Source organism: Pogona vitticeps, chromosome 1, assembly GCF_051106095.1.
Source record: "Pogona vitticeps strain Pit_001003342236 chromosome 1, PviZW2.1, whole genome shotgun sequence".
Taxonomy (NCBI): domain Eukaryota; kingdom Metazoa; phylum Chordata; class Lepidosauria; order Squamata; family Agamidae; genus Pogona; species Pogona vitticeps.
This window is the reverse complement of record NC_135783.1, coordinates 280,465,763-280,478,535: the sequence shown is the minus strand read 5'-3', so window position 1 is coordinate 280,478,535 and position 12,773 is coordinate 280,465,763. Positions and strand designations below refer to the sequence as shown.

Below are 12,773 nucleotides of genomic sequence, written 5' to 3'. Positions count from 1 at the left end.
CCTTTTTTTGAGGGGGCCCTCAGAGGAAGATAGCTAGACCTTCGTGTGTATGTGTGTGTATGTGTGTGTGTGTGTGTGTGTGTGCATGCGCGTGCACACACGCATGCACCTGTGGGATCCCTGCCCCATTCTATTTAATTTTGTGGGTACTGGTGGGGGCTTTTATCCTTTGGCAAGGTGAATTCTGTGAGGGTTTTTTTATTTTATGTCGTGACTCCCCTCCCCCCCGCTAGGCAGTTGCTGGCGTTCTCTCCCTTCTCCGCTTCTTCGTCCTGTTGCTGGTGGTGGTAGTGAAGAAGGAGCCGGAGGGGTTTGTGGCTGGTGATGAGAGCTCACGTGCCCCTCCTCCTCCTCAGAGCCCCAGCCGGGCTAAAGAAATTCCTGGGCGGCTTCCCTGGGCTCTTGCTCTGCTTGGCGGAAAATCTGATGCGGCCCAGCCTCACCCAGACTCTGCCTCCAGCGGCCCCCAGGTAAATTGAGCTTGAGACCCCTGATGTAGATGTTAAACAGCATGGGAGACAGTATTGAGCCCTGAGGAACTCCATGACATAAACGCCACAGGGCAGAGCAGCTGTCCCCCAGCACCACCACCTGGACATGGTCAGCCAGGAAGGAGTGGAAATACTGTAAAACAGTGCCCCAGATTCCCAACCCAGCCAGCCTATCCAGAAGGACACCATGGTCAATGTTGTCGAAAGCTGCTGAGAGGTCCAGGAGTATCAACAGGGTCACACTCCCCCTGTCTCTCTCCCGGCAAAGGTCATTGTACAGGGCGACCAAGGCAATCCCCTGTACCAAAGCCTGGCCTTAAACCAAGTTGAAATGGATCCAGAAAACCCATTTTGTCCATCAGTACCTGGAGTTGCCTGGCCACAACCCGCTCCAACACCTTGCCCAAATAAGGGAGGTTCGCCACTGGTCGGTCTCTGGGTTCAGGTTAGACTTTTTAAGGAGTGGCCAAATAACCACCTCTTTCAAGGCAGTAGGGTTACTCTGTCTCTCAAAGAGGTGTTCATGGCCTCCTGGACCCAAGTGCGACCCCCTCCGGCAGAACTTCCAATTAGCCAAGATGGACAAGGATTGAGTGGAGTAGTGATAGAACAGACAGATCCAAGCACCCTGTCCACATCCTCAGGTCTCAATAATTCAAACTCATCCATTAATTCTTGACCTAAGCATGGCACACTGGACACATCCTCTGACTCTGCACTAATGGTGGAATCAAACCCACTGTGAATCTGAGCTATTTTCCCTCAAAATAAATGGCAAACTCATCACAGTGAGCTGATGAGTGGTCCAGGACTCCACCGGATTTTCTGGCTGAAGAAGATCCCGGACCACCCAAAATAGCTCTGCTGGATGACATTCTGAGGAAGCAATACGGATGGCAAATATTGCCATTTCGCCTGCTGTATTACCACTTAATAGGCCTGATAATGGGCTCTAAGTTGTCTTCGACTGGACTCCCAGGGGGATTTCCTCCTCCTGTGCTTCAGCTGTCTCCCATTTCACTTCATCACCCACAGTTCAGATGTATATCAAGGAGCTGTCTGGGCTCTGTACGCAGGGAGAGGGCACTTAGGCACAATTGTGTCAACCGTCTAGGTCATCTCCCTATTACATAGAGAGCTTCAACAGGAGTGCTGGCCATATCAGATGGATAATCCACCAGAGCATTCAAACTATCCAGATCCATTAGTCTCTGAGGGCGGATAATTTTAATAGATACCTCACCCTTGCCATAGAGAGAATAAGCTAATAGACTAAAATTGACCAGGAAGTGGTCTGACCATGACAATGGGGTCACAACCAGCCCCTCCACATCCAAACCACCATCTTCCAGTCCCATTGAGAGAAAGCTAGGTCCAAAGTATGGCCCTTTTCATGCATCGGGCCGATGACACATTGAGACAGTCCCATGGTTGTCATGGTGACCATGAAGTCCTGAGCTACCCCAGTCAAAACAAGCTTGGCATGGATGTTGAGGTCCCCCAGCACCAACAGCCTGGGAGTCCACAACACCAGGTCTGAGTCTACCTCTGTCAGCTCAGGCAGGGAGACTGTTGGTATGCAGCAGGGTGGGTGGTACACTAACAGAATCCCCAATCTTGACTTTCCTCCTGAATGAGTTCTTCCTTGTATTTTCTTTAATTTGAATCCAAAATTCCTAGTGTCTTGTCTTCTAAACCACCACCTTCCGTAGTCAAAAGAATACAAAATAAGAAATTATTGTGCACTACAATTATTGATTGATTGATTGACTGACTGATTGATTGATTTGATTTGATTTGATTTGATTTCTATCCCACCCATCTAGACTAAAGGTTACTAGTTGTAACTCTGTACAAAGAGCACAGTGAAGAAAAATTGTAAACTCCTGTATTTATCATGCAAATTAAACACTACTACTAAATTAAGTTTCATATTGTTCTTACCTTACTAGATCAATTGGTTGGTACTTATAGAAGACTCCATAGCTTGCCCATTCCTCACACAGGAGCTGTAAAAGAGGTTTACAATGGAAGTAAAAACCACAAACAAGCAATTCCTTTCTTCCACTCCAATTGAGAGCTCATGTTGTCCTCTGATGTCACCATCCTATAGCTTTAATATTCCCAGTCCACCAAGATCTAGAATTTGCATTAAGTGCTAGACACGTTTGATGGTTTGGCTTCCTGACAAATCCTTGTATTCATCTCAAAGAGAATTAATAGGCAGACATAAAGGGTTGAAAGAGACAAGTTAGAACTTGATATGATTTGCAGCAACACAGATATTGGAAAGGCTTTGAAGAGATTTGGAGGATGCATGCTCTTTTCAGTTATTAGCATGGCTGAGCCAGGGGAAACTGGTTTGCAGATACTGAATTAATATTATGCCCCTTTGTGCAAAAAGCACATTGGAGCTAAGAACATAAGTCTCACTTTATTTTTATTGATTCTACTTTGCCATGAACCAAGAAGCTATCCAAATAAAAATTAAAGACTCTTGGTGTCACATACAGCACTGATGGTACCTGTCTGTCATGGGTTTGGAGGGAAAGTTCCATCCTATGGGGAGTGGAAGGCAGGACATCAGGGGGGAGGAGCTGTACTGTATATATATTTGGAGCTTGTGTGGAGAGTGGGGAGTTGGAGTCTGTGTGTCAGACTGGGTACAACTGTGTGTCAGTTAGTACATACCTGATAGGTTCAGGTTTCTTTCTAGGTAGCCAGAACTGATAGGTTCAGGGTCTGTGCGTTACCTTAAAGGGTTCAGTGGGAACCAAGCTGTTGTATGTGTGTGATTGGGGCTATGCCACGTTACATTATCCTATTTACCTGATTCTTTTATTTACCCTGTTTGTTAATTCAATAAACCTTGTTCTTTTATTTATCAAAATCCATTCCTGGTCTGTGTGACTCCTTACAGGGAATGGTTGGTGGCAGCATAATTACAGGGTGGTATACTCCAGTAGGTCTGGGGTTGTCACACTTGGTCATATAAACCTGTACGATTTCTGAGAAATCTAACTTTGACAAAATAAGATAGATTATATAAATATTAGAGTGAGTCTTCTTGTTGCAGAGTCCAGATGCAGGAAAATAACCTGATTGTAATGTGGCTGAGTTGTTGGGTGGTGTAACTATTAACAATGGTCTTTTTCAGCACCCTCTTCAAATTATGAAAATTGGTTTTGGCTTATTCTAGTTAGTTGGAGCACAGCCAAGATCTTTAAATATTCTGAAGAGACATTGATCCTAACATCAATCACTATGTGCATCCACCAAACACTTTCCACAAAACACTGCAAATTGGTGACCTCCAGTCATTGTGGATTAGATTTCATCATCATCCATCCAGCCTGGGTATTCATCTGGAAAGCAGCAGTTGGGTGGCACTATTCTGGGATATATTTATATCAGAATAAGCACATGTCACCTGTGGGCTGCATGCTATCCCCTGAGGAGCCAAGATAAACTCATCTCCAAGCAACTTTGGGTCCCCTGATCCCTGCCCCCAATTTTTTTTAAAAAAGGTTCCCGAATACATGATCAATATTCTATGATTTTCTTTTTTATTGTGAAAGCCTTCAGCTTCTAAGAAACTTTGTCCCTTTATACAGGAGTTTCTCAGAATAATAAGAAATAGTTTCACAGATCATGTGCAAGAGTGAGGGTTACACAAACTCAGTAAATAAATAAAAAACTAATTGGAAACTTAGTTTCTCATCATTCAGTAGTGTTTTTCTGTATAAACAATACTTCAAATTTATCTAAACTTGCGTTGCTGTAATGTGATGTTCATTCCAGCTATTCAGAAAGTATGACTATATTCTGCTTCTGTTTCATACTCAGAAACATCCACGCTCCTTGGTTGTGTCTGCTGGTAGTGCCAAATCCCCTCCCTTCTCTTCCTCCACCACAGTTCCCAATAATACCCATGGAATATTCATTCCAAGCAAACCCAATATTTCCTTCTGAGGAAGTCGACACAGGAATTACACCCTTCTGCAGCATGCTTGGAAATATGTTTGCATAGTGCATAAAACAAACTGTCAAACCTTCAGGCTGTTACCAGTCTTTCCTCAGCTTCCTCATTCTCTAAAGCTGGAGTATCTTGTCAGAACATTGCTCCCTCTCCTTGCCACGTTGACTATTCATTGAGTAGTGCGGCTGATCCAAGAGTTGCCATGGATCTCTATCTTATTTTTCTGGTACACTGGGTGTAACATTTAAAAACAACACTTCTGAATGGCACTGATTGCCCTTCTGTGAAATCCTGGCAGGCATCCGCATCCCAACAACAGTAGATTCTTGAAGCTGACTCTCTTGAGAACCTGTTGAGTCCCACTGCATCTACTTACTTTTCTGTCATTGGGTTCAACGTGTTCACCTTCATAATCACCCTTAAGAAAAAAAGAAAGAAACTCTTATTATATAACGAGCCACTCAAAGCTGGCAAGCATCGAGGGTTGAATTCTGAGTTAATCATCATTATCATCATCATCATCTTAGAACTGCAGAACTGGAAGGGACCTATGGATTAAGGAGGCACAATAGGGAGTCAAACCTTTAACCTCTTGGCTCCATAGCCAGATATCGAATCTACTGAGCTTTGTGCAACTGCAAAGGTGGAAAGGAACCTCCTGCTACGTACCTCTTGGCACACCTTCGAGCCATCTAAAAATGCAACACAAGGCACCAAGCACCAAGCAACACAAAGCACTTGGCTGAATGGAATAAGTTGTGTGAACAGGGAGGATTCCAAAAGAGTGGAATGATGCACTTTATGTAAGATCCTCTGCTGTTGGTGGATCTTACCTATGATTTATGTGTGGCATACAAGGAAATAGATCCAAAAACTAGTTTTGGTAAAGTAAGATAGTAATTCCAATGCAGCAAACAATGCCTAAGTCAGCTCAGGTAAATGAGCAGAAACTGAAGCTGAGGTACATAGTAACACTAAATGTTGTAATGGAAGAAAACAAAGAGGATCACAAAACTAGTGCACCAGCCTTGTATTTGAATAGCCAGCCTTCCGTTCTGATGACAAGATGCAAATTTCATGCATGCCTTTGGCATGCATCTCCCACTAGAGATTGCAGCTTGGGTGGCTGCTTTGGAAAAAAAGAAGAAAACACTGAAGAAATATTGATACACAGTCAATGTTTTGTGTATTACTTGAGCCTGAGTGTTCCTACAGAGTGCTGGTAATGACACGGGTTCAGAACTACTTAAGAAAACACAGTTCAAAGTTGTTCATGATTTAATCTTTTGATTAGCAAGTGTAAGCTTGCAGTAACTCCATACATCATGCAGCACTTTTTTTTTTTTGGCACGTGGGAGCCTAATTCATCATACGTCTGATATAAAGCAGGTTGCTGCCTGTGAAATTTCCTGCATCAGTAATTTCATGTAATCTTTTAAAGTGCTACTTGTTCCTTGTGATTACTTTGCCGCAGGTGAGGTGTCTTAAGATGAATTGGTAGACCAACGTGGAGGGAAATAGCAAAAAACAAAACAAAAAAACCAGAGCACCAAAATAGGTACAAGAACAATTTTCCACACCAAGATAAATGGAAGCTTGGAGAAGTTACTTTTGGGGGGACTACAGTTCCGAGCCAGCATTTCCAAGCTCTGAGATTTATGTTCACTGTGTGGAATTCGATTAGTGCAGCCTTTGGATAGTTTGCAATAAATATAAAGTGCCAACAAGCTGGTCATAATAGCATAAATATAAATATGACTTAACATATAACTGTATTACAGGCTGTAAGCAACTAAAATATATAACTAATCCATCTTTCCAATGGAAACTCTCCACACCACCAAGAACACACATTGTTTTTGTTTGGTGGATGTCTAGGAGATTTAGATCAGGCAATCAGCTCGATGGTGCTGGATTGTGCCACAGGTCTAAATATGTATCCTAACTTTCCCTGTGTCCTTGGCAGCAGAAGGTCAAGAGCATGATTATTTGCTGAGCTGGTCATCTGCTGAGTCATTTTTACAGCTCTATTTTATATAAAACAAGGAAGTTATTCTTTGTGTTGTAACACCCATAAAAAGTTGGCAGGTGTGTTATTGAAGCAATTGCTAAAATCCAATATACAAGTAGAGGAGGACACTGAGCTTATGAAAAGATGTTTAGGACAGTGCCATTCATACCTAACACATTACAGATTCTTGGTATCAGTGTGTAGAAACATAAAATATATTCCAAGACCACTTACATCATGCAAGGGATATGCAGCAGTGTAAACGCCATTGGCAAGCAGACTGGTGATCCCTGGAAGAACAACAGAGGATATCTATTTATGCTTCCAATTTTAAATTCCCAGAAGCAAACCTACTTTCCAATTCTGGTGGTTTCCCCCACAAAAAAATATCAGGCATGTTGTTAAGTAATAAATCTTGACCCATTTCATTTGAGCCCACAATATCAGTGTAGCATTTTGACTTTATAGATTAGACATGATTCATTGTATGAAATGGAAAGCTGCAGATAATCAGAAGAAGTAATATATTTTAGAGTCAAGAACTGGAAGCCAATGACCTGAAATTAGTCATTACAATAAATTCTATACCCTGATGTTTCAGATTTAAAAAGCAGGCCCACAGATTTGGAAGTGCAGCAAAAGGCAAGTTTGTAAGAAACAAAGTTCAGCTGGGATTGAACCATTGGGGTTAACACATGCACCCATAGACCCAACCATACAGACATTCACGCAAAGAGTTTTAAAATCAGATTGAAGTTTGATTAGAAAAGCTGTTTGGAAAGCCTTTAAAAAGTCCTTGGCATATTACTTACCATATTTACCACATTTTCGCCTTTTATTTAAAAGGGTAGTTTCCTTCTTTCTTCCCTCTCCTTGCCCTGTTTACACATTTGTCTATTAGTTACATGACTGAGCAGTTACAATGCTTGTGTGACAGGGACTCTGAGGAGTGGATATGGGGCAAACTTTAATTTTAGAATTGAATGACTAACTACAAATTCAGTGATACTGTAAGAATAGCTGGGATTTTGCAACAAGCAAATAATGCACTTTGAAATCTTAGCTTGCAACAGAATTCCAGTGGTCACTTACAGGCTCTTGAAGCCTTCAATATTTGATTCCTGGATCTGTTTTTCATTACAGCTGCTGGCATTAATATAGCTACTTCTAAATATGGGATACCTGACAGCCTTTGGAAGGGTCATGTTACTTAAGAAACATACTTGATGATTTCTATATTCTATCTTTATTGGGGACTTGGATCTGTTCAGTACCAGCAGTCTGAAAAAAGCAACGTTGGTGCCAACATGAGAAAGCATGGAAGTTCCCCCATGAACTATGGTATGGCATATTCTGTGGTGAGAAAACTGTTTTCAATCCACCCACCCCATCCGGATTAATTAAAATATACAAACCAATTTCCTAAAACAGTAGTTCCCAGCTTCAAATGAACCCAGGTGTTCTTGGACTGCAACTCCCAGAAGACTTCACCACTAGCTATGCTGGCCAGGGTTTCTGAGATCTGCAGTCCAAGAGCACGTGTGTTACCCACGGTTTGGAACCACTGCCCCAAGAGTTTATTTCATTGCTAGTACAGTGGACCCTTGACTTACAGATGACTTGACTTACAGACTTTTTGAGTTACAGACTTCTCTGGCCGCAAAATTTAGGTTTGACTTGCAGCCTGAGAATTGACTTACAGACCAGAAAAAAACCAAAATGGAACAAAAACGGCCTGTTACGGGATTATTCGGTTTTCAATGCACTGTAGGTCAATGGAGACTTGACCTACAGACTTTTTGACCTGCAGCCACCGTTCCAATACGGATTAATTCCGTAAGTCAAGGGTCCACTATATTTTATTTCTCAGTGTTGAATATCCCCAACCCCACAGGCTATGGTTATCACCTGCTTCTGTGCCAAAAAGTACTAGTACACTTCCAACTGCATACTGGGATTCCATTCCAGTCTCCACTGCTACTGAATCTTCTGCCTAACAGAGGTGACTGTTTTCGTAAGCAACCCATCAGAGGTCTGAGATATCCTGAACAAATTTTCTTGGAAGATCAAAGCATGGACCTGGTTTTCCAAATAATTGTCACCTTCAAGAAAGTGGGCAATTGAAGTGGATCTTGTATTGTAAGCTGAACACTCAAACACACAACTGAACTAATTTCTTATCAGTGATAAAGCAGACAGTCTTCTGCCAATATTTGTCTATAACATTGAAGGCACTGAAGGTGTAGATGATTACCTAGATTAAGAAAAGCTATAATTTACTTTATTGCCTCAGTGCTCCTGGAACAATGTTATGTTTATAGCTTGAGGTGGCAAACAAATGGCTGAATCTATAAAATGCCACAGACCACCTGTATAGTTACTAAAAGCTCCTATTGTATCAGAAATGTGGATCCTGCTCTAAAGAAAAAAGAAAAAAAACCAAATGCCAACACTGTTTCTTTGTCAAACATCATGAATTATTTGCACAGCAGTTCTTCTGCCCCTTCCACAGTGCTCCGAGGAGCAACCAAATTACTAAGCATTCTATTAAGCATTAAAAGGTTGGAACTGAAAAGCCTCATCTTGTAAATAAGTTTCCCAAATGCCAAAAGGGTGATCTGGGCAAGTGGCATTCTTAAGCCTTTTTTTGTGTGTGTGTGCATGAAAAATCTATGGATCTCCAGCCTCCAGTTATGAGAAATAACTTCATTAAGGATGCATTAAAGATGCAACAGTTATTACATCATGCTGATGCTGCCAATCCATCCACAAGAACTATGATCGCCTTACCTTAAGGGTGAAAGGGACTCAGAGTGACAATCATATGAAAACTGAAAATCCTGGAAGTGTCTTAGGTCAGATTTTGTGGACAGTGACATCCTTGAAATTAATTTCACTGAGGAGTATATTTTTAGAATATTGCAGTGCTTCATGCTAGAAGAACCCCAAAGGAGAATTTTCCATCTTGTCTGGGAACACTACTGTCATGTATATTGTTCTTAATCTTAAATGACTTTGAACTTTGATTGTCAGGGCAATATAAAACACAGTCCCAAACAGCAGTTCATCAACTTACATTAATCTGCAGAAAACATTTAACCATTAAGAACAAAAACACCTGTGGACATACATTATATCCCTCATCTATATCCGATGAAAGGAATAAATAATTTATCAGATCAGTTTCTCTGTTAATGTAGCTATAGTTTATTAGGTCAATTTTTTTTTACCACAGTGGTGAAGCACTTTGTAAATGCTGTGGAACAAACATAAATGGGGAAATGAACACCTGTGTCTTGCTTTCTCTTGAAAGACAACATCCATAACTTTCTAATGCAATAATCCAAGCATTAGCCATGGGCTATCTCCGTGAATGTTTCCTCATGAATTACAGGATCAAATAAATTATTACAATGATTCTGCAAACACATCAAGTACAGATCATGGTTTCTATGACACAGAAGAACAAGGACTGCTCAGTCTGTCAGCAATACATCAAATTACATCATTTCTGGTAAATGCACCATCATGCCTACATATACATATTCAAACACACTACTAAATATTTCCTGTACCTTGCTTCTCAGTCACATACTGACAAAACAGCTTTCTTAGAAAGCTAAGTTACGAAACAGCTTTCTAATTCTTGATATCAATATTCTTAGTATATTAATATTGTAACTCGATACAATAAAAATGCAGATAATGATAAAAAAGTGACAAGTCTTAGTTTAGCTTCCATATTAACACTGGAAGTCTTAACGTTTTTAGGTGAGCTGTGAAAAAAGATCTTTACAGAAAAGCAGTTATTTTATTTTTCAAAAACCTCTCTGTTACCTCATTGTGTTTTTGCAGTCTTCTGTTTAAAGCTTTCTATTTATATTATATTGTTTATATGTTTAAAAGGTTGTCAGCTGCTAAATCAGGTTATAAATCCTTTCAGTAAATAAATAAACAAAATGTACATGAATACTGTAGGATGTGCTGATCACATGACTTACTTTAAGTCAGGAACTGATAAATAAATAAAGCTCAACTTGTCATCCACTATTTGAAGAATGGTTGATCTGTCTTTGTGCCAATATTTGCACATGAATAGCAATAATCCAGTTTCCCATACAGTGCTTTCTGTGGTTGAATAGATGACATAGACTAACTTTTTGAAAAAATTATCTTTGATCAGAGTAGTTAACTGAAATATATGACTTAATGATAAAATTCTAAGTAGAATTTCAAATAAGTTTTTAAAAAACATCATCACACTACTTATGCTTTGTTTCGAGGCACACCAGAACCACATACACAGATTTTGTGGAATATGACAATAACGAGGATAGCTTAAATTAGGAATTGGAAACCTCTGACCCTCCCCCCCCACATGATACTGCTAGGCAATAATTCCCATCAGACTCATCCAGTGTGGTGGTCAACTGGATGAGGAGGTTCACTGATTACAACTCCTAGCATAAACAGAGAGACAACAGCCAGTCAGCATACTGTGTGTGTGTGTGTGTGTGTGTGTGTGTGTGTGTGTGTGTGTGTGTGTGTGTGTGTGTGTGTGTGTGTGTATGTGTCTGTGTGTGTGAGTGAGAGAGAAAAATTATTGTACTATATACCCATATCATTGGGTGACAGCCAGTGTGGTGTAATGGATACAGCACGTGACTAAGATTCAGGAGACCTGGATTCAAACCTTCATTCAGTCATGGAATCTTACTGTCAACTGACAATGATAAAACCAATGATATCTCACAAACCTTAAAAACCCAATTAGGGTTGCCATAATTTGAAACTGACATGACAACACATAACACATCCTGTTAGGTATATTATCAAAAAACTCAGTCTCTCTTCAAATACAGTTGGAAACATTTTGGAATTAGGAAAAGATGCTGATCTCAAATCTAAATAAACTTTCTTACCCATGCTGTATTTGGCTTTGGTGCATGTAGTCCTTTTCAATATTTCATAAACCTACAGGTGAGAAATATTTATAAATACCGGACTACATGGCATCTTTTGAAAGGACCAAGATATTCATTGTAATCTGCAATTCGATTTAATTTAATACGAATCAAATTAAATTAAAGCATTTGAACAGCATATTGAAAGTCAATATAGAAATTAACAATTGCAATTATTTTAGGTTGCAAAATTAGGGTTTTTGTGCAGAATATCTAGAATACTAATCTGCATTCTTCTTTTCCATAAAACAGATGATATTCTTTCTCATCTATAAACATTCTGCATTGCTACTGTACTTCCACAAATCAAAATGAGTATGATTCAGACTAGGAAGTGACCTCTGTATATGTTGCTATTATGCCTATTTCCATAATATAATGCTTCCATAATATAAATATAAAGACTAGAGATGGGCATGAATCACCCATTCAGCATTTTGTGCCAGTTTTTTCTACTGGCTGAATAGGTATTTGGCAGTTCCTAGCCCCATCTCTGCCAACTTGCATCCACTTAGACGCAGCACCCTGATTTCTATGCCCCACCTCCTCTAGGTGCTGCTTTTGAGTGGGTGCCCTCCAGAGGAGGCAGTACAGGGAACTGCTGAACACTTGTTGGGTCAGTAAATGAACCGGCACAGACTGCTGAACCAGCAGTTCATGCCTATCTCTATTTAAGACTCACAATGTTGACTCCAAATATAAGGTGAGCATTGGGACAATCCCCAGTTCTTGTTCACTATATAAATTTTAACCCCACCTCGTCCAGCCCAACTCCAAACCCCTCCTTCTCACCAACATCCCACCATCAGTATTACAAACCTCTTCAGTCCCACATGCCTAGCTAGTGTGGCTGGTGGTGATGCTCTGGAAGCTATAGCAAGAAGTTGAATGGAGAAAAGAGGGTGGTCTTCCATTCTGTCTCTGACACTTGCCATGGTTTTTAAAAGCATAGAAGGTCACACAGGTCATGCCTGGGAAATGTCAGCCAAACAAAAGGGACTGAGGAGTTGGAGATGAGCCATGTGGATAAATTGCTTTAAAGAAAATTGATTGACTAGAAGGAAGAGTATCTGGGGATGTGCTAAACTGGAAAGGCAATGGCTTATTCACAAGATAAAACTGCATTGCCAAACTATATTTTAATGTGGGAGGAAGTTGATCAGTTTGCTTCTAGGCGGTTAAACACAAGTTGAGGGAGCTTTTCTATCTACAATGTTTGTATATTCTTCCTGCAGGACATTTACCAGATTCACTTTGGTAGCATCTTCTAGTTAAACCTCTACACAGGTCCCAGTTACAGATGAACTTGTATGTTCGTTCGTTTAGTC

General features: G+C 40.5%; 1 protein-coding gene across 3 annotated transcripts in view; it reads right to left on the bottom strand.

Moving 5' to 3' along the window:
• The window catches only part of ANO1 (anoctamin 1), a 157,099-nt gene that overhangs the window by 57,819 nt on the left and 86,507 nt on the right, over window positions 1-12,773 (bottom strand). For 2 of the 3 annotated variants that reach the window (XM_072985914.2, XM_072985915.2), the window contains exons 7-11: window positions 11,404-11,455; window positions 7,294-7,359; window positions 6,716-6,771; window positions 4,847-4,888; window positions 2,436-2,500 (exon numbers count right to left, since the gene is read on the bottom strand). In XM_072985914.2, the coding sequence (XP_072842015.2) occupies window positions 2,436-2,500; window positions 4,847-4,888; window positions 6,716-6,771; window positions 7,294-7,359; window positions 11,404-11,455 (281 nt within the window). The remainder of the gene's footprint in view (window positions 1-2,435; window positions 2,501-4,846; window positions 4,889-6,715; window positions 6,772-7,293; window positions 7,360-11,403; window positions 11,456-12,773) is intronic. The other variant, XM_072985916.2, reaches the window with a different exon arrangement.